A 27,358-nucleotide genomic window follows, 5' to 3' on the forward strand; every position below is an offset into this window, starting at 1 on the left:
TAACAAGCCCACATACAAGTGGCATAAACATTAGGCAGTAAATCCCCTGGTTCTTTATGTCAATTCAAAGGAATAAATAAATTTATTTACGTTCATTCATCAGTGCCGATATATACCGTTGATCGTACTGGTAGGGGATAAAGTATAAATCATATTTATATGACTGTCGAGTTCAAAAGTTTACCTATCAACATACAAAGCGTGTTTATTCTCATTCCAATTATCGATTGCCTATGCGACATTCACGACTTTGAGGTACGTTTGTCATGTTTATGTCTTGTCAACTAAACATCGTGCTTGCCGTTCTTTTTTAATTCCTTAGCCGAAATAATATGTAGGTTAAGCAATAAAGGTATACGTAACCAACTGGCTAGTCAAAAGGTCAACGTTTGCAATCAACAGTCGATTATTAACCTTTATCACCCGAAGGTGTAATATTGATTGGGTAATAGTAATAAATATACAATGGATGTTTGTGCTTCATTGGCTATAATGACGGTTGGCACGTCGACCATACTCAGACATCATCATCACCATTATGATAGTCATATGGGTGAATTGTACCAGGATCGTCAACATGTCGTCTGAGATTTTTTGATATCGAAATTTAAAAAAACAAAGACGAAACCTTTCGGCCTTCACCTTTCCGAAATGCTTAATTCTGAGTTTGTATTGAGAAAAAAATACAGCTAGTAATTCCGAATGTCCGAATACTCCGAAGGTTCGATATTACGAAAGTTCAGTAGTCCAAGGATTTTTTTTACCCGAGAACGAAATAGGGTTCGATATTACGAAAGTTAGATATTCAAAAAATAAAGCAAGGTTGGTATAGTTTCATCAGTGAGTTTCGTACTGTCGAACCTTATTTCATTTACGAAATGTATGACAACTTTTTATTGCATTTTCAAATTATCGGACGTTCCGTATAACGATACCTTCGGTAAAACAAAGCTAATTTTATTATTGGATTAACGCACACATCTGGTTATTTGGCGTTATTTGGCGTGATTCGGAATAGCGATCAACTGGAACATTCGAACGTATGGAATATTGGACTTTCAGAATAAACGAACGTCACCGCTGCCCCGCCCACCCTACGACCCCCCCCCCAAAAAAAAAAATGAACTGCATGACTACGATCCTAAAACACAACTTTACGGGGTTTTCCAAATATGCCTATTAAAAGTTACTTCAAAGGCTATTTCATCATTGTGTAGAATAAATAAATTATCGTTGGAATGGACGATAACGGAATGAGGGTTGTCTCTCCCCATTTCTACAGAAAAACATAAAAATAGGCTGTTTAGAATACCAGCTCTTGATTTTCACCAAAGTAGTCAATTAAGTGTGTTCAACAAAAGTTTTGAAACGTTAACAAACCTACAATGTCGATATGAATCGCCTAGTTTTTTTTTCGAGATCCCTATTTCCTTACTCTCTTTCTGCTTATGTGGCCTTAGTATACTTTTTCAATCTCTGGTTCTAATAACACCAACGACTGTTATGTTAAATTCACAATCCAATGTTAGGCCTATTTTCCACTGAAGTTTTGATTTTGGGCGTTGCTGTTAACATGAATCATTAGGCTTATGCGATGTCATCATCACCATCAAAATAGCTTTTCTTGGGTATAAAACAGGGATCTATTTGATTAGGAAATAGGAACCCGCTGTAAGGAAAAATGTAGAAAACAATTATCTACCAAGACTTTATTATTGATTCAGAACCTGAGTTGAATATTTATTTTTTAATTTTTTTTTTGTTTAAACCTTACTACGAAATCTTCACTCTGAATAATGAACAAAAATACAAATCGATTTTTTACGAAGACAATAAATGTAGGACAAAATTCAACTGATTTCTAATTGTCTTTCATTGGCTAGAACATGGCGCGTAGATAGAGCTCGTTGAAATTTACATGCAAAATGCAATGTTCAGTGTTCTTCGATAAAATCCGCGTGCGTCATAAGAGTACGCACGTCTTAGAACCCCGGATGTCGGGAGGTCGACCGCTTCGCAACGGTCGCGTTTTCGCTGATCCTTGACCGAGATATTTACTTCTGCTGGATACGTTGTCGTCATCGTTAGTCCTCGCATCCTGGCCGTCTGCACCGGGTCTGGACGTGGCAGCACACGCTGCGTTAGCCATATTCGCTGCTTCCTTTGATGACTCTGCAAGGTTAATAAACCGGTTAGTTATATACTATTAAGCTTTTACCCATCCCCATTGCACACCTAACATCTTTAATTAGCAAATATCAAGACACCGAAAGTATGTCATGAACAGTACCTAGTGAGTTGTGATTACAGAACGACGGATCAATTCAGTGTTATAGTATCGCCATATCAATCACGCAATTAATCATTATGATAATTCTTTGTACAACTTATCCAATAGATTTTTTTTATTAATATTTTGAACATCAAACAATGTCATTCAAATCAAAAGATGCCCAGTTCTAGAAAGAAATCATAACAAAACGTTATATTTCTTTTTAACTTTTATGATTTTTCATTCTGCATCACCATCAACATCGATATTTTCTTCAATACTATACTATTTTACCAGCACCGCTATTATATTGTCGCTTCCATATCGCCATTTCCATGTTCATACATGCCATTATGAGTATTATGTTTGTAATTTGTTCTATCAAAGGAAAGTGAGAAGAAATCGAATGCAAGGCATTTCCGTGGCCTTTAAAAATATCGGCATGAATAGAGTTTTGAAAGGTGGTTATTGCGTGCGCATCGTCAACAGAGGGCGTTGCACAACTTGAGCTGGAGTCCGACGTTGAACTTTCTGTTGGTTCATTTGGTTGTTTTATTGAATTGACACCACTAAATAAGATCACTGTGTATTAGAGTTTTAACAGTCTCTATATTCCTTTTCATCTACTACATTTACACTTATTAAACCATGTAAACGGGATGGGTCAAAGTAACCAATCTGTGGGTGAATATGGGTCAGACCAATACTCCTGGTAGATTCTATACACCAACATGTTGTTTGATTTTGACCTTTTTTGCCGGAGTTTACTTCCACGAATAATTCCTCTACTACCTTTACTACGACGACTACTACTTCTTCTAATACCACTACCACTACTACTACTTCTAATACTATTCCTATTACTACTACGTCTACTACTGCTAATACGTCTTCTCCTCACTTTGACCATACTTCTACAAAAAGGTCTACTCCTCCTCTCATCTTGCCTTTGATTTCTCTCCCCCTCTCCCTCTCTCTCTTTGCAAACTCACACTACCTTACTCATTCTTTGGATCCTACTACTCGTAGACAAGTAAGGTCCATTATCATCCGGGCCCTCTTATTTACGTTTAGTTTGTGCGCGCCCTCTTCTGACGACGCTCGACCAATGGCGAGGAAACGACAAAATAATTTAGGTGACCGCGTGTGAACCAATACTTGGATATCATTCAAGAAATAATATACTCATTTAGGAAGGGGGACGAACACATGGAGATGCAATATATTTCAAGCAGCAATACAAAACCACGGCAATACAAAACCACGGCAAAAGAGAAACACAAAATAATAATGAAAACGATAAAGCAATTCAAAATAAATGCAAATTAAAGAAAGTGCAAAGGTACTTACGAGACGTTTATTGCAAGCAAAATCACATGCCCTTATTCGGAATAGAAATAATAAATACATACATATATATCTTTAATAACAAGAGGCGACTTGTACAATGGCTATGTAAAAGAATACACTACCGACTGAATACAATAAGTTAACATGCACAGAGTGTTTAAGAGTATTTACAATAAAAAAAATCAACAGTTCTTTACACACAAGGAAAAAAGATATTTGATACCATTATCAATATTAAATTCATTCAATAACGATTGCAAAGCTAACGGTGATCGCGATAAGCTCTTTTCAAGAATCAATTACGAATATTGTTCAAAATATGACAGATGTACAATAAAGGCCAGCACTGAGAGGTAAAGAAAACAAAAACGATCATTCATGTACAACGAATTATTCCAACGAGCCCCTTTCTTATGTACCCTGTTCGTATGCGAGATAGAAATAGGACCCTGGGAACGATTTTTTGTTAATGAGGGGTGCTGGTTGACACCCCACTTCCCAGGGCAATAAGCATTGGCCAACTGAAAGGTTTCCTATATACGTAATTTGAAAGAAAAGCTAGTCCAACTCCTTATCAAGACTATTCATAGACCAAAACAAAAAAGAAAGAACCCACATATAAAAATGAGTCTTTATAACTCTAGACGACTTACAACTCTCAATGTAAAAGATACTGCATCTTTAAAATGGAAAATCATAAGAATCATTTGTACTTTCTTTGTAATTATCATTGTTTCATCATGATTTTTTTTTCTCTTTAAATAACAATATGGTCATTTATGTATGGACAATAGCACGATTTTGACGAAAAAAATATGTTGCCGTTCTTTAATGGACAATGGTATTACAATGATATTTTTTCTTTGATTTGTATATTCACTTTTTCTGGGGGTATTGACGCTCCAATCATTGTATTCTGTATGATCTCTCACTAAGAATAATCATAATCATAGATTCTAATATTGATATTAACGTTATTCACTATTACTTGTTTTAATATTTTATCATCACCATTAGTATGATTATCATTATTATTATTACTATTATTGGTATCATTACTATTATCATCATAATTATCAATATTGTTATCATCATCATCACCGTCATTATTATTGACATCATCACGATCATAATCATCAGCATAATCATCACATACATTAGAGCCTGAGCTAAAAAAAAAGATTCGTAAAGCATGAGAAAAAAAGAAATAGAAGAGACCAAATATATATATATATTTATACAATATACATATCTCTATGACAATATTAACTTGGCAGAGAGTATAAATTTCTGACTTTGGCAAATAGTAAACGGGCAACAAAATATATAATCATGCTCAGACGATCTTGCTCAATAGATAAAATAAACGTGCCTATCATTCATATTACCATTCGGTTTGGTACATGATATAGAACGTATCAAATGATATGCATTGCAAAGAAAATGATATTCATTCGACATAATTTAGTTTTCAAATAGGAGATAAAAGAAAACGTAATTTGTACTCAAGAAATAGTAGGGCCTACATCCTTGTCCGAATGTTGGCAACTATGGACAATGTAAGGAATTACGTTACGATTTTTTTTTTTAACTTAAGAAGAGTGCTTTAGGGTAAATGCAATTCGAACTACCAGTTATATTAAAACTAATCAATACTTCATCGTCGGTCAAATGTCACAAACTGTGGCAAAATCACGTCCTCTGCGCGCGCTGTATGCGCGCACATGAGCCTAATCGTTAACTGGGTAGGTCGGATCGAAATGGGAGTTGTTCTAGCTTGTTTCACAACTTTTCTGACATTTTTTTTCTTCAGTATTACCACTAATATGAGTGTCCGGTATTCGTTTCGATCTATAATACGAATTCATGAAATATTGCCCCTAGGGTGGCATTTTCATACTGTCATTTGGTGTGAAATGCCTATTGCATAAAAGCTGACCCGAAAGATAATATTGCCCAAGGAATTCTGGGTAATCTAGTCTGTTGTTTGTATAGCGGGTAGTGTGAAAGTCTGCAAGACAGGCCAAAGGTGAAATCACTTCTGCAACTGCACTGAAAGATTTCGAAAGTAGTGGCGTATCCGAGACGTGTTTACGAAGCCTCAGATTATCGGGACATTGCGTAAAAATTACAATTTTTAAATAATTTCCAGGGCTAACCGTTTGGAGCTTCCCAAATTATTTAGGGAGATCGGGGGGGGGGGGGAGCCCGGCTCCTTGTTAAAATCGTCCTGGTTACGCCACTATGGTATTGACTACAAAGTAAAAGTATGCTACATAAACCGAACCAAAATCATAACATTTCTTGAATATTCATACAAAAATAATGACATGACAAATATCACTACAGAGTAGCATTTCAAAGGGAAAATTACATGCAACTGAGGATTTCTTTTTCAGGAATGTGTCCATACATAAGTTTATTCTGTTAATCATGGTGTGAAAGAGCTGGATTGATTGAATGAATGATATCGGGATCGTAATCATTGCCGATACTGGTTTTCAATTAAGCTGTATGAATAGTTGATAAAATAGAATAAATTAAACGATATATATCTCCTTGTTTATCTCTTTCTTTTTTTTTGTTTTACAGCTGTAATGCAACGTTACCTCTCTGTAATGATTGGGTTTTCGCATATCCTTAAAACATCTGTGAATTATCCACATCATCAACCTTGAATATTATACTCTTACACAACCGACACTTGTATGGACACACTCCAGATGGCATGCATAGCGAAAATGATATTGATATATGTAAGCACTCTATACATGCAGGGTCAAAGGTCAAGATACCGCACGGAGACGTCACAGCATGGGCAAGAGTCACGTGTTCCCCGACTGATGCGCGCGCACGTGATAATATGCAACATATACTGATTGTAAATATATTAATTTTGCTCTCATATCCGATAAAATTGACGCATGGCCGATGTCTACTCATATTATGGTTAGTATTGTATAATATTTAAAAAAAAATGCAATTCGAAGTATTATGTTTAAACAAATGCGTTTTTGTTCACATAAATCAAAAGTTTAACCAATATGAATATCTACACAACAATTTGTATTGCAGTGTGACCATTGATCATTCGTGACCTTCCAGTTAATTAGTTTTTTCACATTATACGAATTCATGCAACTATTCCCAAATTCATATGACGAAAACAAACTATTGAAGTTTGAAATAAAGAGAGTACTCTAAGGCACCGATAGCATTCTTGAAATGAATTAAACAGTGCGCGCGCGCTTTATGCTGACGCATTCATTATCTTGCGCAGGCGCACCAGGGCAGGGTATCACGTGCTGGAGGGTGATATAGGATCAAGAAGCGGTTCCATCTGAGGTCTGTGTACTACCTGTGTCATTGGTGCTTGCATTGGGGAATATCGATGGAGCAACGTGGATTGTACTCCCGCCGTTCATGTCATTATCCGGGTACCACATGGGCACCACCACTGTGCTATTGTGGTGAAAGGAGGACACCCCTAATAAAACAAAAAGATGGGACAAAGAAAAGGTGGACTATAATACGGGAATCTCTAGGGGACGGGGCCTATGTTGTGCTAGTCTGTTTATTCATTATGCAGTGTAGCTACATGTACATTTCTAAATGATAAAGTAGCGTGGCTGTATTTTTGTGAGCATTTTTTTATTGCCAAAATATATTGAAAGAGAAACTGAACTTTGTTGTGCCATTCTTCTGCTCTTTCATAAGATAGCGCTACTGACTCGCAAAAATGGATGAACTTGTCTGTCTATAGACCATGATAAAGCAATAAATTGTTGCATGATTTAAAATGGAATCTTATTTGGCGCTAAAATCCTTTCTAGCAAGCCTCATTGTTATTCTGCAAGTGTATGTGCGAGTGGTTCTATTCGCCCATTCTGATTTTTTTTCCTGGGAGCGTGTTACGGTGGTGGTAACTGGGCAAATTATGGTGTGAGATATCTGCCCTACTATCATGGCTAAGTTTGTAATTTAGTTTTCTAAACTTGCTTTTGAACGGGAAATAAAGTGAGGGCATGCATTGAAGTAGAACAAATACATTTTGTAATAACCGATGTAAAGCTTAGTCGTTCTAAAAAGTGAGAAACATAAACATGGAGTCACATTCATACGCGAACAGATGAAAAGAGGCGGTGAGTGTACAAGAAAAAAAAATCGAAATAGAAACAAAATTAATTAATAAATTGAAACCAGTACCAGTCAGATAAAGACGTAAAATTGATCAAAATGATTTATCAGCATTGTTTTTTTCTAAGTTGTCATGAATACATCTTCATAAGACCGGGCCACGGCAATAAGAATTCGAGTGAAATTTAAAGAATATGCACACTCTGGATAGGCGTAGATCACTTATAATCATTAAAAAGGTTAATGAATGAAGCCATATACAACATTGCAATAATGAATGCAAAACATACTATGCATGTAATAACGCAAAAAAGGTCTGAAATACACACCAAGAAATATTGCGAACAGAATTTTTATGTTATCTAGCATCATATCTTCGAAAGAAAAGCATAAACATATAACAAGAATATCTTCGAATATAAAAGGAAGTGAATTTAAAACATGTTTGCTTTTGCGAAAGGTGCCTATTTTCAGTTTTAAACCGTTTAAAGGCAAAGATATTAGCATAACACGCTCACAAAAATTTCATGAATTGAGACATAAAACTCGAACCAAATGAATAGGAACTGTATGACTTTGTCATATGAAGTCAAATCTTTGACTTCCACGTTTCGGATTGGCTCCAAATAAAAACTCATCATTAAGGTTCCTTTGCACTTATTGTAATTACCATGCAGTTTTTATTCTGATTGGCTGCTGAGCCCTGTTACCATGGTAGTTGGCATAATGGCAAAGATATTATAGTTGCAACTCTTTTGTGAAACGGGACCCTAGGTTGATGAAATATAACAAGGTGGCTGACCGCTTCAAAACAGCCGAAGACAGAAGGAAAGTTACATATATAACAGAACATGGAATTTCCGCTCCGCGACGCACGACGGATTCGAGAACACAGTAGATGTATCGAAAAAGCCTGTCGAATGGCAATGCACAGCTGGGAGATCTTTGTCGAAAACTGGAGAACCGGAAGAGCATCTTCGTCCTAGTACGCGGAGCTAACGAAAATTTGCAAATGTGTGGTTTGTCCAAAGTCCTATTGAAACGCTATTGTGAAATTGAAAGGGTTCTCAGTCAAAAACATAATTTTGTCATATCATTAGATAATAGCACGCATGTACAGTTGTTGTAAACATGTTCGCTTCATGATTCTTTTGTAAATTGAATTGCTTTCGTGTTTGATTTCTGAATAAAATCTTTCTATGAAAGAAAAAAAAAAGTCCTGAAGCCTGTTGCATAAAACTTTTTACCTGAGAAAACTCTGGTAAAAACTGAAAACTAAGGTTAGTCTGATTTCCGCCATTGACTTTAGCACAGGGCAAAAACTCCGGCAAATACAACCTCAGTTTTCTCAGGTAAAAAAGTTTTATGCAACGGTCCCCTGGTTGGTGTTTCAGCTATGAATGAAGATACAAATGACTTTACGCACGACTGGTGATCCTTTTTTGCTTTGTGATATTCTATATCGTTGATTAATGACCTAAGAACATGTTCCAGTCGTGCGTAAAGTTGTGCGTAACTTTACGAACAGCTTTATGAAACGCCCACCAGTGCGAAACTGCGTTTTGATTCAACAATTTTCGACAAAGACTTCTTGACTGTTCATTGTCATGAGGGGCATTTCTTCCTGGATCCGTTGTGCGCTATGGAGCGAAAATGATGAATAGGTGTGGATCTTACCATTGGCCATGTTGTTTGTTGGTGTCTCTGGCGGTGACTTACACCTATCCGTCTTCTCCGGGGTACTAGCCTTGGAACTGCCCTTACCCATAATCTGATCCAAGCTAGCCCCACCGTTCTCCTCGAGGAAGTACGTTTTCATCATGCCTTTTCCCTTCACCATTATTTCACCCCTCTCGCTGAAACGGAACGAATGACCCTCGAGACATCTGTGGTTATAATCAAGAGTAAAAAGAATGAAATATGATATAAATATATAATGAAAATTATGAAGTGACTAAGATTCTATGAGGATGCTGCACGCCGTGAAGCGATAGCAAAATGTATTGGAGGAGTTGGGCTAGGTGCCTCCTTTTGATTTTTTTTTAAATTTTGATTAAAGATGGTGTTAATTGAATACTTTTCAAAACAAAACTGCATTTTTAAAATCATGAAAACTTGTCAGACCCTTGACAGATTTAATAATAAGCATGGAAACTTATGTAAGCGTAATCCCTCTCTCCCGCGCCAGTATACTTTACAATAACCAGTCTGGTTGACTTGATCCCTTTTTCTGAATTCTGGGTATCTCGTGTTTACTATCAAATATTTTTGTTTGCATAATTTATTAAACAGTTGTTTCCTTTTCCGTCAGTTTGCCGGATGTTTCCCCGAGAATATCCAGATATAGCAATAGCGAATGGATAAAAAAATCCTCAAATTATTGCAGCTCATTCATTACCAGCAGCTTAAAATAATATCTTCTTCGTCGGTTAAAAGAGAAAATATCTGTAGATCATTAATCAGTTGGTATTAACCGTTCATGGTTTATAAAAGTACACTTGGACGCTTTTACTATGAGCTATACGAAAATGATTATTATATTCATGATCATATGTTCAAACACTCCCTGGTTTACATCCCTTCCCAAGAGATAATTTATTCCCCATAAAAACAGATTGGATGACCGTCTCATACTTAAAGGACATGAAGGAGGTAGGTAGCAAGTCCTTGATATTTCCCAAAGTCCTTTGTCCAGTGACTTAGTGACTTAGTTAATTCCGTGATTTTATATTCAGTGTATGAACAAGAAATGATTAAGAAATATGATGATTTGGTATTTTACCTGTAAGTATTATCACTGAGATGAATTTTACTTGGGAGACCGTGGCTCTCCATTCTTGAAGCAGTGTTGACAGTATCACCAAAGAGACAGTATCGAGGCATCTTCTCCCCTACAACTCCTGCTACCACGGGACCAGAATGAATACCAACTCGAATCTACAAGGAAAACGGAAAGAAGATGTCATATCATCCGTTGTCTCGATATGGTTCGACACCAAGTCGGTAGGCAAGTGCTCTGACAAGATCAATCGTAGACATGGTAGAAGCCCTTAAGACGCGTCGGTCCTGTTTTTTTTTACTACCAAGCATTACTGATTCATTAGCGAGCAGGTAAACAAAAAAATATGATTATGTCTCATTCAACAATTAATTTGATTTTGTGTGTTAATGGCCTTCCAAATCTGGGGCCGCGGGGCTGACCATGCAAAAAAAAATAATCGCAATCATAATGATTATTTTATACGTTTTTGTACAGTTTTCATGGTTTTGGGAAAAAAACTGGTTCCGCGGTTCCTACAACTCACGGTCGGAATGACTTCACCCTAACAAAACAAATGGAAAGATGAATGGTCGATATCCAGGACGTTGTTCCAAAGCTCTGGAGTAGCCCTCATCAATGCATTTGATTAAGAAAACATGGACGATCTGGACTCCTCTAAGTCCTAGACTCCAAAGAATGTCCCCAAAGTAACTTACCCCGATAGGTTCCCGGGTGACCGGAGACATGACCTCTTTGCATATGACCATCATACCAAGTGCCTGATTTGCTATCCTAGCAGCGTGTGAGGCTACCGGAATGGGAAGACCACCTACTACCATGTACGCATCGCCTATTGTCTCGACCTGTCACAAGAAAAAAAGTCATAGAACATGATCATACGCGTAACCTACAAATTATCTACAGATGGACCAACGCTAATCTAGCGGCAGTCTTATGATGTTATACATATTGAAAGCTATACCAAAGCCATCACTTTTCATCCAGAGATGGTGTGCACACCATTCTTTTTGAAAGAAAAATGAACGTGCTGTGCTGACTTATCCGATCGGTGAAGAATTATCGTAATCGAGGAGTAGTATTCTATGATCGTTGAGTTGGGCTTTCTTCAGATCGTTGTTTATGATTAAGTGTCCGTGTTGCATCTTCTTTACAATGTTTTAATAGATATGATTACAGAAATTAAAACAAATATACCGTGTAGTCGTTCATCTAAACAGACTGTGTGGACGTGCTTTAGCACCGCCACTGGCTTTATTCCCATAAATATCTAAGTTTCTAAGTTTTTCTTCATTTTTTTATTAACCAACTATTTTTTAATGTATCTTGAAAGGACATATCCAAAGCCTTTGGTTCCAATGAATAGGCAAGTCTGTCCGACGAATATGAGTCGTAATGTAAGCTGCTCAAAATGATTTTGTATTAATTTGGCAATCGTATTCGAAGAACTAGATGTATTTGAAAAAGAATCACATATATGAAGATACATACATGTAGAAATAGAATGTAATGCTTAAGCGGCTGTTTTCGTAAGGTACATAACCTTCCCCCAGCTCAAATAACACGCCAAAAATATAAAGAGTATAAGAACATTACCTTATAGACATCATGGACCGATGTAAGCTTGTCGAATCTTGTGTAGAGAGCATTGAGCATGTTGACAATATCAATGGGACGGCATTTAGAACAAATATTGGTGAAAGACACGATATCACTGAAAAGAATTGTTACCAGCTCGAACTCGCCTGTAGGACAGAAATTTATAAAATTCGGGATTGAATAGAATTACACCATGAAAACGTTGTAGTATAGCAGTTTACCAGTTAAAAGAAAATAGTTTGTTTGATGCAAAAATATATATCATTGTCTAAGTGACATTTTGAAGAAGAAATGTCAAACAAACACAGCTTTCAGTATCTCTACTCCAAACTACAGCTGTTAAAATTTGCCCAAAAGATTGTACTAGCTGGGTTTCTCATACTGCATATCCAGTGGGATGGCGTGTGGTAAAAGACGTTAATCGTCCATCATTTACTTTGGATAATTTGCAGGGAGCCATCGACCTGGTGAAAATGAGAAGAAATGATTAATTTCCCCAAACCAAATATTGATGAACTTACAAAATTTACAAGATTCCATACCCTCTCCCCACTGGGTCAAGTCAATCACCTCAGCATCCAGCTAGGTTTTAGCTGGCTGCGGCTCGAGGTGGATTGGTGTGTGAGGGAATCCCGGTAACTTCCCTCTCCCAAGGGCCAACTTGATCAGAACGAAACTGAATCCAGTCCGACCAAAAATCCTGCTACGTTATTTCCAAAAGCATAATCGGTTGGTTAGGAGTCGGTTGCATTGGTGTGACTCTTGACATTACTCCGGACTTTTCGCATTTTTACTACGGAGACACCCTCTACAACGCACCAATCCCTTTGAAAGTGCAAGTCAAATCACAATGGAGAGCCGAGAGGCTTTGGTGGAAAGTTTGTGGACCGGAACAGCATCGGAATCTCTTGACTCTGGACAACGGCACATTTGCAATCGTTCGTCCGGTGCAAATCTTTGGATGATCCGCTGTCCCAGTCCACCAACTTTCGACAAAAACCTCTCTTGCTCTCTAATGTTTCTGTTTCTGTTTCTGTTTGTGGTAACTCCCGTAGGAACTCGGCAGGACAGCATTTTTTTGCTGGTAAACGCCAAGCTGGTATATAACCAATTACCTATGAAACATTTTACGTCTAGGTTAATCAGTCATAGTGGGTGACGTTATAGACGACAGATATCACTCTTGGGCCTTTTTATCAAAGTGGAGACAATGGCAGAGTTGGGATTCGAACTCACAACCTTGCAATTATGAGTCCAATGCTCTAACCACTGGACCACACGACCCAATGTGATTTTAATTCCATTTTAAAAAAGTAATCAATGCGTTGTAGAGAATATCTCCGTAGTAAATGCGAAAACTTCCTGTTCTTTAACCTAGCACAAGAGTAAGCATAATTATATTTACCAGCTTCAACTTTCTTGCCATCTCGGAGCTGATCTGCAACCTGTCTTGGAAGCATAGAATGGAGCAGCATGTCTGTCTTTTTCTTTTCCGCTTCAAGTTCTCCTAACGCTGACCGGAGCTCTTCCTATACGTAATCAGGGATTTAAGGAGATAGGAGGTCGTTATACTGATTAAGACAACTTCAAGGCTACTTTTGCATCACGATTCTTGTTCACGCTGTTTCTACGGCTTTCGTGTTGATCTGTGTTTCTGGTTGGTGTCCATTCATTTTTAGACTTGGCTGCCAATGGCTGAGTCGTTAATCATGTCCAGGTCATCAACAAGAAATGCTAGATGGCTTATTTGCAATTATTACCCACCCGTGCCCCCCTTCAATGTGCAATGAATGTTGACATTGCGACCCGATTTTGTAAGAATCCTCTTTTATATAACGCTTAATACATCGGAACGACGTCTCTAAACGCTTTACTGATTTATAGATTTATTATTAGATAAAATATCTAATTGACCGTTCGATGTGATCACTAAACATTTAAAATCCTACTTTTTAAAGATCTAAATAGTCTTATGAATGCCATGAATTTAAATCTACAGCTAAATGTATAACAATATACTCCGTACCAATATTATGAGGTAAAGATATCATACCATGACAATTACCTGCCTAAGGCTCAAGCAAAAGTAGCATTTACTCTGATCTTATGATGCTTGCAACTCACCAAAACATGAGACCAAAATATTGTTACTATCCGTATACTCTATACACTCTAAAGAGAATACTTCATTTACGTAAAAATTTTGAAAATATAGAAAATGGCCAATGTTCCAAAATCGGACCGCAGATACGTCCGAGAGGCATGAACTTCAACGCACAACCAGATTATATCCCATACCTTCTTCTGTTCGAGCTGCTTCCCAAGTTCAATCTCTGCGAGTCGTTGATGATTGAAGAGGATGAGATCCCTGGTGATATCATGGAGAGGGATATCTGATAAATGAAGATTTCTTTCCTCTAGCTCCTTCAGACTGGCAACACGTGGTGAACAGGCAAACAACATGGCATCTAAGGAGTCCATCCATATCATCTGACCTGAAGAGCAGGTAAAGAAGATAATTGATTTTGAAGCGGCACACATTAGTCAATAGGTATATTCTTCAACGGCATTCGATTCCATACTTTACAAAGAAAGAAAGATCTAACACCATAACCTGCATAAGGTTGTAACTTCTGAAGGTTTCCGTGGCGAAGAAATAGTTTAGTAGGTTTCTCGGTACACCATGTATCTTTCTTGGGCAGAGTGTTGTTCCTGAAAAGGACCACCCAAACTCTTGCATAAAGTTGATATGAACTACAAAATATGGCTTATTACATAAAAAGCCATTCGTAAGCATTGTGGTGTTCTAATTTACTTTACAAAAGATGGACTCTCTTTAAAAAAAATGAGTGAATCGTTTTCACCTTGTTCACTCCACTTAGTAGTGACGTCAAGGATCAGATAATTTGGTGTGAAATAAGAGTAAACTTTGGGAATTTATTTTTCAAACAAATTTCGTCTCTCTTAATTCCCCCCCTAGGAGTGAATAATTCACTCGATTTTTAGACATGTTAGAGAGTTAAATTAAGACAGAGAGTGATAGAAAATTGTTGATTTTGCGGTGTACATTTACAGGAATGAACATTGGCGCCATCTACGTTTATTCGTGAATATCTGCAGTGGCAATTCCGATTGGTTATGGACGTGGAACCTTTGTCATCGTCACCTCAGTCTGGATAATTTACTCTCATTAATGCCAATCCAGAAAAAGAGGCCTGCGGAATTCCAACCTTTTAAATTAGCCAGGTATTAGACAAAACAACGCTATTAACTTACCCTTCAAAGACGTCCAAACTTATTCACACCCAATTTTCCAGTGTGGTTGTTGAGTGATTTTTTAAGGATTTTTCTTAAAGGAAGCAAATTATGATTAAGCACATGGAATCAAAAGAGTGGGCATCTTTCCAAGTATCTGTTTATGAGCTGTACAATTTACGATTATATATTTTCCAAGCAAATGGTGCTACTCAGTAACTGTTTTCCGTATTGATGTATGTCATTAATGTCAATAAATCTCTTGTCTCATATTCATTATATTTGGCTATTGGATAAATCGTTATCTTAGTTGATATGGGCGATGGAAGAGGGGTGCATTTGTTACCTCTTAGTTGGAGCATAGGCTGTTCTTCCCCCCATCCAGGTATTATCATCTCTCGTTTCGTCTCCAGGACAAATTGCATATTGATAAACTTGCGTATACTGGGCACGCTCCAGTCAATCTGCGGATGCAACATGTTGAAAAGAATGTCCACTGTGGTGTCTTCCATGGTCCGCAGCTTGGGCAGCGCCCTCTGTATGTGAACGCCAGATTGCAGAAGTCTGAGGTTCGAGTCAAAGACTAGGTGATAGGGGAAGTATTCACAGAACATCCGCTGGTCCAGCCAGAGCTTTTCGGGATACGAAGGGGAGAAGCTTCCATAGTCGTTTGCGAGGGAGACCAGAGATTGGACATTGAGGGTCGCCGGCCGTTCGTTGTTCGGTTTAAGATCCTGCCTTTGTCGAACATTCTGTTGAAAATGGATTTAATAAGTCATTGCATGAATATATATATATATATGAGTAGTAAAATTTACCATTTAAGGGCCAAGACTTTAGCATGTCATAATGTGACAAAACATTTGATAATATAATATAGGATATTTATATTGCGCACATTTCCACCTTGTTAGGTGCTCAAGGCGCTCCTATATTACCCGGCTAAGCTAGGCGTTCATAGCGCACACAGCTTCTTAAGGAATTACTTCCTACCGGTACCCATTTACCTCACCTGGGTCGAGTGCAGCACATCGTGGATCAGTTTCTTGCTGAAGGAAATTACGCCATGGCTGGGATTCGAACCCACGACCCTCTGTTTCAAAGTCCGAAGACTAATCCACTGGGCCACAACGCTCCACATATGGATATGGAATAAAACCGCATGGAATTATTTTCATCGATCAACATGCAACAACTAGCACAGACTCTGATCAATATTCCATGGCTGATCACGGCTGACCAAGTAGAATAATTATTGATCAAATTCATGAAAGGTTCAGTCGGCCTCACAAAAAAATACATAACATTGTTCTTAGAGATTCACGTTCTCCAAATCTTCCGTATGGAAAGCAGTTTGAATTGGTCCTCGGACATGAAGGGCAAAGTTTAACAACAATTCTGTTAATGTCAAAATACATGTTTGTCAGTGAATCGTATGAAATAAGGTATGTTTCTTCTAAAATTAGAGAGACTAACTTTAGGGGGGAGATATGCCAAGATGAAAAGCCAATAAAATTATTCTCTTAACCACTTCAGTTCATCTTTTAAGTGAGGGAAAGCCATTGCGGCTAAACGCACCTCTTTCCGAGTAATAAACCCTGGGACACTAACCACTAATGTTGAAAACCACAAGACGCTCACGTTTGAGAAACTAGAATTGAATTTAAAGGAATTCCTTTTTATTCAAGAACAGTGCGGTATTTTCTCAAATAGTTATGCGCATAGAAATGATCAGTAAGGAGTGTCGGGTTTCTAAATAAAACATACAATTTCAAAAGTGCTTGTTTTTTCATAATAATTTTCTCTATCTTCTCTTATTTTCTTTTTTTACTTACTTTCTGGTCGTTATCTTTTGTTATTGTTCTTCTTTCCCCCCAATATCATTTTTTTGTATTCTCTTACTTCTAATAATGTCCTCGGGATATTTTCACTAACCTGGAGTATTTATTGTAATCAATTCGCAATCACGACGGAGACGGATTCTACAACGTGGAAAATCTATTGTCAAAAGCCCTCGGAACAAAGCGGTCTTTGTCGAGAATCGATGAATAAAAACAACAGTTTCGCCATGAACTCTCGACAAACGACAGTTGGTCAATTTGTCGTCAGCTCAGTATGTTACGACGATAAGCTCTCCCGGTTCACCCAGTCTCGACAAAGACCTCCTTTCAATCATGCATTTTGCCCAATATTGGGGGGGGGGGATACCCAGCAAACATGCATTTCCCCTTTCTACCAAATATTGGGTAAATTTATACTCTATGTTTTTGTTTTTAGAGTGTAATAAAACCGACAAAACCCACTCAGACCCCCCTAAAAAAACCTTTACAAATAACGTAGCATTGGCCGGTTAGTGTGACAGTTCCCATGGCCCTAAGAAGCAGGGGTGCTTCCCCCAAAAAAATTACATGGGGTCCTGCGTGTATTATTCTCCATAGGCAGCACCCCAGATATTCCTGAAAATGTGTAAAAATTGAAGAATGTAACCAAAATGACTTTCATATTGTAGTAAAACCCTTTTTTTTTTGCCTGTAAAATTTACGTCAGCACGCTCAGTAAAAAAAAGGAAAATCGTTCCAAAGGCCCTGCCAGTTCTATGACATTTTCTCCGGCGACAATTGCTCTGATGCAAAATCTGCACGTGAGGTCAAACATAAAACCTAACTTCCAAAGTAATGATAAAATGATATACCCTAATCCTTCAATTTACATTATTCCGAACCAAAACCTCGATTACATTCCTAACTCTGACCCTATACCCTCTAAGATATACATCAAGACTGGAGTACCAAGAACTCGGGTTTAAAGGCACATTTTATAAAGGGAACTCAAGCCCGAAACTAATTTGACTTGAATTGAGGGATACATATCTGACATAACAGTCAAAACACTGGAAGGTTCATTGAAATAGGATGAAATGAAAAATTATGAATTTCTGAAATTTTGCATCACTTTGTTGAAATGGTAATAAATTGTACAATGTGTGGCCTGGTGATGTCATCCACCCTCCCTTTTATTCTGGCGTATCACATGATGTGATTATTAAAGAGTGGATATTGAAAGTCATTTCAATTTTGAAGATCATGTCTGTACATGGGATTTATACAAATAAATTCAATTTTCTTTCGATGTATCTGATAAATTGTCTTCCCATATTCCTTTCTAAAAATGTTTTTAATTCTTCAATTCTATGACTTTCTCTCAAAGGATTTCTGCCTCGACAAAAACTTATTTTTTGCAGCATTCCTCAATTCAATCCTTTTCTTGATATCTCTGTATCACTTTATGTAACATAAACATGTTTACATGTATATCTTTATGTCTTTTTTTTGTTTGCAAAAACTTATTTTTTTGCAGCATTCCTCAATTCCATCCTTTTCTTGATATCTCTGTATCACTTTATGTAACATAAACATGTTTACATGTATATCTTCATAATGTCTTTTTTTGTTTGACAATCTGTTATTTTGCCCACATGCATTTCTCTGTTCTGTACATATCTTTTTATCGAAATTAAATTAAATGAATTGAAAAAAAAATGTTTTTTTTTTATTTCATTATGATTCAACATCGCAAATTAAAAGACTCGGCTGATGGAGAATTGGCATTAACACTATATCTCTGCATATTCATGATAAAATGCAAACATATGTTTCATCAAAACATTCGAAACCTATGAAATCAAACTCCGCCGTTTGTATCCAATTCAATGATATCTGTAATGCGTTACTTGTGTAAATTCACTCTACTTATTCAACTCGTATTAATTTCGGCCTGGAGTATCCCTTTTAAATTTTCTAAAAGATCCCAAGAAAGCGGCAAAATATCATAATACATCACCATGAACATGAGCAAATTGCAATTGTTTACTTACGTGGTCTTCGTCCTGGAGAAATATTGGCGCCGAAAGTTGAGGAAGCAAATAAAGAAAATTACCGACATTAATCAGAGATAAAGCGAGGCTTAGAATCAAAAGCAAAATAAACAGCGCTGTTCTTTATTTCTTGTTCTAAACTAGAGAATATGATACACAAAAAAGTAGCGAGTTATTAGGATATATACTGTTATTTTTAGAATTAAGATTTTAGCGATTAATTAAAATGAGAAATAGTTAATGACGATATCAATTACCAAATTTTAAAAAATATATATAATTACAATCGAAAATTTAAGATGAATGAAGAATTATTTATTATTCATTAATGATATCATTTGACTATAATTACTACACAGTACTTATTATATTAGTAATAGAAAAATGATAAAGAATTTTATACTTTTATCAAAACAACTGTAAGAAATTTCCAAAAAAGGTATTATCATGATTCATTACTGGTAGAAATAATGAAGGCGAAAATTGGTGATATGTAGGGAATATCTCAGGTAAGCGAGTGAAACGCCATGTGTATTGATATGCAAAATGATTATATTATGGTCATGATCACAGGGTAGTAAAAGGTGTCAAATTATATAGGGGTAAAGATATGAAGATATGATTATATATTTGTGAGACCGTTATGACGGAATGATACAGATAAAATGCACTGTAATTCATGCAATGTACTTAATGTAATAATGCATTGTTATGTCCTGCTAGTAAGTACAATAAAAAAAAACCCGGATAAATTCATATCATGCTGTGTTTAATAGGGAAGATGCAAATAACCCTTCGTTCATGCTTTTAATCTATTCATGCATAATTATTCATAGACTAGTATGCCTACATATCAGTAAAGAGGTTCATAACACTATTATATATGATTAACATTCTAAACAAGAGTATTATCAATCACGCTTTGTTTGAATTATAAGAAACGTGCAAACTAAGTCCATGCCTATCCTTATGGGGAGAATCTCGATGTAAAGGAACAAGGTGGTTGCCACCATTTTAAACGAGTCCCAGTCATCCAAAAGGGGCAAACATTTTAAATTGACAGTCATAATATTCATGACGCGAGCAAATGGGGGGGGGGGTGTATAAAATAGGGTAAAACGGAAATTCAAAGTTAAACCATAAAAAATTTGATCGTAAGCGACTACATATACTCACGAATACGCAGCATTTCCCAGAGGAAGTGTCAAAACGACTCGCCATTCCCCAAGATCTTTGTAACAATGGTTTTCACTTACTAAATCGTACTCGTAATTTCACAATTCTGAGCTCATGCAATGTAGGCCAAGAAGATGGTAGCTCGGCTAGCGCCGGTTTGCACCCCTTATACCGAGATCTGAAAGTGATTGCTTTATATCAAAGTGGCGACAGGCCTAATCGGAATCATTCCAGAGCTTTGATCAGCCTCTCTTCCATCAATTTGGTCCAGATTAAGAAGAATGAGCAGAAATTTCAACCCTGAATACTAGTACAACACCATTTTATTTATGCTTGAAGAGACTCAGCACACAGCCGATTCGAATGTTAAGATTCTTTGTGTTTTGTGAGATCTTTACGACACACTATTTGCCTAAGAAGCGGTCGATTGACTTTCTTTTATGATGCGTAGAAACTATTTAATTATTAAGACGCACTGTAAGTATAATCGTGTCAAAGATTTAGGAAAAGGTAATTGTTGTAATTAAAGTAATGCTAAAAAGAAGATACAAGTCTTATTTGGTTACTATGTTAAAGCATTAAACCATATGAGATCTGTGCGCATATCGCTTGTGCTTGATACTTATTTAAATAAATCAGCAAATATCTTTGTAGACGGTCAGCCCTGCAACTTCTTACAGATTCTGCGAACACTAGGATTTGTCCTGTTTGTCGTCGTGATATATTTAACACAAAAATCGTAATTCTACGCATGTTACACATGTTAGATGCTAATGATAGAGGCGCGGGTGCACTGAAAGTTCAGTTTCAGATGTTGCATTTTCTTCTCTTTCTCATTTTCACTTCCATTCGACGATTAACTTGAAGGACCATTGAACATTAGGTGAGTGCTACGCTTGATAGCTAATCTTCGAATCTCGTGTATGATTACGACGGGATTACATGTTAAGGGTCCGTAGAATGACTGATGAGAACCAATGTTACTAATCACCGATAGTTACCCCCTTTAACGCGTCCATCAAGAGTTTCGAGTTACCGTGTTTACCGCTCAAAAGAGCTGCTACCGACGGACCTCGCTCAACGCAAAACCAAGTATACTTGCAACGAGAGTTTATTCTTAGATTTATTATCTATAATTCATGAACGTACGTTGGCTTGTTTATCGTTTATCTTTTAAATATATTTCACGCTATGTTGAATTTTCCTTGCTTTCTAGTTCCGATTACGATAATTCTAGGGCTTCCACTATCCTTTAAGTTTATGCATTATGGTTAAGTCATAATGTTAGTGATGTATGTTGTATTTTTTCTCAAATAGATATCGATATAAAATCAATCGCAGCTCAATGTTGTCATGGTAACAGTAATAATCATGTTTTATGTACTGTTTATTAGTGCTTGGTCATAAATTCTCTTAGGTCGACTCGAACTTTATAATCGAGAGAGACACTGATACATGTTTTTGTATAACAACTTTAAGGGTAAATACGACGTTATGTGATTATTTCGAAGAGGTATAACATGTTGAATGGGAATTTAATGTGTGTGTTTCATTGCCTATAGGGTGATGTTGGATAGTTTCGTTTCATAGCCATCAAAATGGATTACGTAACTCACCCATTTATAAGGCACCCATTCTGATGACGTCACCGATATATTATCATCAGTAGTGATGTTCTAATGAGAGGGTAAAAGATGGAAGTCATGATCACGTTGACCAATCACAGCTATGGATTATAGTCACGTGACGTGCAATAGCATGCATGGAAAAGAGCAGAGATTCCAAATTCTCGAGGAAATGACCAGATTAGCCGGTTTAAGTGCGGAATATTCACTCTGTTCTAAACAATAAGTTTGCCTGGTAATGGTCACATTTTCCAAACCATGTCTTGAGTAAATATGCAAATAAAAGAATATATATATATCTGAAAAGTTTGCTTTAGGATTATTTTACGATCGAAAGTATTATTCAAAAGCATATAAATTGAATCATGTTCAACGAAAGTGCTTGCATCATGTGTATCACTCTTTGTAATGCAGTTTTCTTTAATCGAATTGGATACCATTCCCTAGAGCAAATGATGACGGGGATATTGATGCTATTTGGCGGTTATTTTCCAAATATTAAAGATCATTCAGTTTGATAGATACTAATGGAGGTATCTAACATCGCAAAATGAGTCGTTTTGCAAGCTTTGTTGAAATCGTATACGAAACTAGAATGAAAATAAGGCACGAGGAGAACACATAAGTCTCTATTAAAATGCGCTTTTAGTACAGGCTGGAGTAAAATATTCATAAATGTCATAACGGGTGAATATGTGTGAAGAGCACGTTTCTGTGATTCTTCATTTCTTTTCTTTTTCACAGAAGACATGCTCATCATGACACTAACAGAGACTGTTCATGTTTAATTAATTGCAGGGATTTAGTATGTTTGGAGGCAAGGCTGGTGGAATGAATGAAATTCAAGGGACTTTTGGTTTAAGGTTTCTCTGGTTTTCTCCTGGCCATTTTAACTTCGAATTTGGAATCTCTCTCGAGGACAAGTGCTGGATGAGAAGGATCGAAAAAAAAGATGGTAGAAAAATGATAGGATGTACAAGATGGACTGATTCCCCGAGCGAAAATGAAAAGAAAGAATACAAGAAAGAAAATATGGATTCTTAAGAACAAAGTGGTCATAATATTAATAATGGCATTATGTAAAGAAAAGTACCACGTGCATTATCATTCGTATACTATTGTGGTAAAAAATAAAACTACAAAACTTAAAGCAGGCATTTACTTTCCAGCGTACTAAAACCTTGAATAATAATGATTAGGTTTATGAAATCTATTATTATTTTATCATTAGAATTATTGTTATTCTTGAAAGTGTTATTATTGTTATTCAGGGGCCGCGGAACGGTTTTCAAAGGGGGGCTGACCATGCAAAATATCACAATCATATGGTAATTCTTACGTTTTTGTACATGGTTTTGGAAAAAAGTGTGGGGGCTGAAGCCCCCCCCCCCGCTTCCGCGGCCCCTGTTATTATTACTATTATTATTATAATTTAAATTATCATTATTATTATATTAGTATTTATCATTATTTTTATCATTTTATTAAGTCAACTCAACTGAATTACTAAAAAACAAATATCAATTTTATCGTAAATGAGTCATTTATGATAAACGAACCATTTGACATCATGATGCAATTATTTATGATATCGAGAAAAACGAAATTTAGAGTTTCATTTTAGTATATTACTTACAAAAATTTATAAAATCAATATGATCAAAAGTTGAATATTAATCTCCCCCTTTTGTCCGTATTAAAGCAATTTGTCAAAATCGACAACTATTAAGACTATTTTATCTAAAATTTCAAATTTTACCAATTTCAGTACTGTTAACAAAATAAAGCAGCGTAGTTAACCATTTTAGTACGCATTAGCAAAATATGATTTATACCTTTGAAAAAATCTAGCTATATCCATAAACTAATTGTAGTCTCTTCAATTGAAAATTATTAGTATTTTCTAAAGAAAAAAAAAACTATGTGAATTTGCATTTATACGACCAGTATATGCAAATTTAACTTAAAATCCTTTGTTTATCTGCTGCAGAGTTTTGTTATATATGTACGGAAAAACCCTCCTTCAGTTAGAGAGTACACAAACTCTACCTCTTTATTGTGTTCCGACTCGCTCTGCTGCGTTTTATCGGATACCGATTTTGGCGAAGTAGGATCCTTGATTCGTAGTTTCTTTTGAAAGATGGCAAAAGTCACGTGTTCTTTCTTCCCGTTCCTCTCTTCCTCGTGCGTTTCATCTAGGACATCCATTCTCACTTCACTCTGGAAGAATTCCCTTGCTACCGCTCGAACAATGCCTGGATAGATAAAACATTGTTCAATTACTCAAAAACAAGAACGTATTCTTGAATAACCGTTTCATTGTGTCAACGTGCCATGGCGCAAACGTTTCATCGCGTAAACGTATCTGAGTGTAAACGTGTAATCGTGCAAACGTGTATTAGTGTATACCTGACATATTACACAAAAAAGACCTGGGGCCCGTAACAAAAAGCTTAGCAATGATCGTAGAAATTGTATCTACGATTGATTCCATTGACTACAGTGTACAATCAATCGTAATAATCAAGCGTACGATTAATCGCTAGCCTTTGTGTTACGGGACCCTGCTCTACATGCTAGTAAAGGCACACTCTCTCGCTATAAATTACCATTTCATATATAAATTACCATTTCATATTTAAAATGATCATATCAGACCTCATGGTCCATTTCACGACGAACCATATATGGTGCTTTGGGGTTGCTATTCGCGCTATGCACCCCAAACATTTACAAAGTTCATATGTAAACTGAATATTTATATTCTTCCCCTAAGTAACAAAGAACAAATGAAATGGAAGCTAACGCATTTAATACTAACAAGACTAAGAGGCAGCAGAGCAGTAATTAACATAAGAAAAATAAGCCCTCTGGTTATTGAAGAGACACGTGCCCACTATCCACTAATACCAGTGTAATACATAATCTGAGCAAAATAAAGCATTGTATTTAGTAAGTGACTGTATGATTTCCAATGTCAACCCCCCCAAAAAAAAAAAAAAAAAAAAAAAATTGGGGGTGGTATACAAATAATTGTATAGAATATTAATTTGTAAAAAAAAAGACAAACATGAATATTTCAGAATTAGTTCATATAAATATTAACTTGTCACGTGAAAATTATACTGGAATAATCAAAATTGAGCAGTTTCAGGGGGGGTTGTTATTCGAAGAAATCTCATTAGTTCTAGTTTTATCAAGACGGTAATCCGGATAATGATTGAGACTGATTTCCCGGACGTCTTATTTCGCTCAAAAAACATGACTATTAATTTCTTAGAATCCGTCTCGTTCTACTTCATTCCGTAACCTTTATCCTTGAAATTCAGACTACATTCTTGAAATCTTTCCCGAAGGATTTAAATTACGAAAAACAATAGGCGTATCGATGCGTGCACGTAGAGACGCGTGTTTCCAACGGAGTGGGTAATGACCTGCTTTTAGCAAGTCGAACCGTATGTAATATTGTGCAACACGTCGAACGTTGCGAAACAGCAAACACGTTTTCTTACTCTCATTTTCTCTTCCTCTCCCTCCCTCTACCCGTCTCTATCTACCTCTATCCCTTTCTATCCTACTAGTATTCTATCCTATTTGTCATCTATCTTTACATATACACAGACGCGCGCGCATGCACACACACACACACTCCTTCTTCACAAGCACTCATATCCCTTTTCAAAATCTATCTCTTTTTTTTTTCTTTCTCTATATTTTTTTCCTCTCCCCCCCTCTACTCCTCCCCAAATTCCATATTGAAGTTTTGACTGACCTTCATCAATGCCATGGTATAATACACTTATAATCAGAGCAAGATATGAAACTACTGCAACCCAATATTTTGATCCAACTCCAGCAATCTTCTTTTTTCTTAACGTGTTTGATGGTCAGTGACCGGTTGCTTCAGCGAGAAGTATTGTGTAACATGTTTTATTAAAGAATGGACCACGGTTTATCATTCCTTGTTGGGCAACAGTTGATCCAATGACTTGGCAGGATGCAGCAATTGAAATGTGTAATATTACACGGAGTGGACGAAGGGCAAATTTCCTGAACACCATTTGATCTGATCGCAGTGTATATGCTAAAACGAAGAACTGTGATGTAACATATTTGTTTACTCTTAGTTTCCTGATACACGTCCGAAATATACTCCCCTTTATATCACAATCTCTCTTGATTTCTCTCTCATTTTTTCACCATTTCGCTGATTTCTTTTTATATTCCCGCTTATTTTTGTTTTATTTTTATACATTGGTAACAATGATTCTTGTAGCATTTTCATTTATCTTGATGAAAGAGCACTGTTGATCAAATGCCCTGCTCAAGGGCACAGGTGCCATGGCTTGGGATCGAACCCCGGACTTTCATGCATCCAGTCAGACACCCCTTCATATTAATCAGTTTTTTCCCCTCTCTCCGCACTTACTCATACATTTACTGGCACGCACACATATCCACCCACACTGCCACACACGCATATACATTTTTTCTTTGTTCATACTCTGTCCCTCTCTCTCTCTTCCCACTTCTTCTCCACCTCTCTCTCCCTCTCTCCCTCTTCGTTGATGTATAACAATGTACTATTGTTATCAGGATAAGATATGAAACTAGTACTGTAACACACATACCTACACTTGTGGCTGTACAAGCACCCATCCCCTTCGCTATATTCAGATATTTATGTCATGCGTATTACTGCCTACTCGTTCTTTCCTTCCTATTTCCATAACGCCGCTGTCTCAACATCTACATCGTCGCCACCAGCGCATTTACCACTACAACTACCAACACCACCACCACCACCATCATCATCATCACTACACTGTAAAAACTGCGGTGTTAAAACTGACACTAATTGTGTTAATAGAGGACCACACCCTGAGGTGTTAAAATTACACCCTAGAGACTAAACATAACACCAAAGAGTGTAAATGTAACAACAAAAGGTGTTGTAATAACATCTATATCATGTACATGTATATGTGTAAAACTAACACCACCGATTGAACATCGGTGTAAAGTAACTGGTGTGGTCCTCTATGTACACCGGCTAACACCACAGTCTTTGCTGTGCACCATCTCCTTCATCAACAACCTCCACCATCATCGTCATCATCATCACCACCACCATCCCTCCATCCACTACTACCACCATCATCATCATCGTCATCATCAACAAGACCACTACCACCACCACCACCATCATCACCATCCTCATCACCACCATCCCCTTTATTCACCACTACCACCATCATCATCGTCTTCGTCATCAACAGTATGAGGCCGCC

The 27,358-nt window shown here is 36.8% G+C and overlaps 1 protein-coding gene across 2 annotated transcripts in view; it reads right to left on the minus strand.

Annotated features, from left to right (window-relative positions):
* Positions 1-1,883: 1,883 nt before the first annotated feature.
* Positions 1,884-27,358, minus strand: part of LOC121429634 (guanylate cyclase soluble subunit beta-2-like) — a 57,434-nt gene continuing 31,959 nt past the window's right edge. Inside the window, exons 5-16 of one of the 2 annotated variants that reach the window (XM_041626772.1) lie at positions 24,117-24,322; positions 22,059-22,118; positions 19,267-19,278; positions 15,739-16,144; positions 14,436-14,632; positions 13,543-13,666; positions 12,135-12,283; positions 11,237-11,383; positions 10,542-10,696; positions 9,437-9,645; positions 6,981-7,109; positions 1,884-2,172 (exon numbers count right to left, since the gene is read on the minus strand). In XM_041626772.1, coding sequence (XP_041482706.1) covers positions 1,964-2,172; positions 6,981-7,109; positions 9,437-9,645; positions 10,542-10,696; positions 11,237-11,383; positions 12,135-12,283; positions 13,543-13,666; positions 14,436-14,632; positions 15,739-16,144; positions 19,267-19,278; positions 22,059-22,118; positions 24,117-24,322 — 2,003 coding nt within the window. In that variant the 3' untranslated portion in view covers positions 1,884-1,963. The remainder of the gene's footprint in view (positions 2,173-6,980; positions 7,110-9,436; positions 9,646-10,541; positions 10,697-11,236; positions 11,384-12,134; positions 12,284-13,542; positions 13,667-14,435; positions 14,633-15,738; positions 16,145-19,266; positions 19,279-22,058; positions 22,119-24,116; positions 24,323-27,358) is intronic. The other variant, XM_041626773.1, reaches the window with a different exon arrangement.

The sequence above is a fragment of the Lytechinus variegatus genome, chromosome 16 (genome assembly GCF_018143015.1).
Source record: "Lytechinus variegatus isolate NC3 chromosome 16, Lvar_3.0, whole genome shotgun sequence".
Taxonomy (NCBI): Eukaryota; Metazoa; Echinodermata; class Echinoidea; order Temnopleuroida; family Toxopneustidae; genus Lytechinus; species Lytechinus variegatus.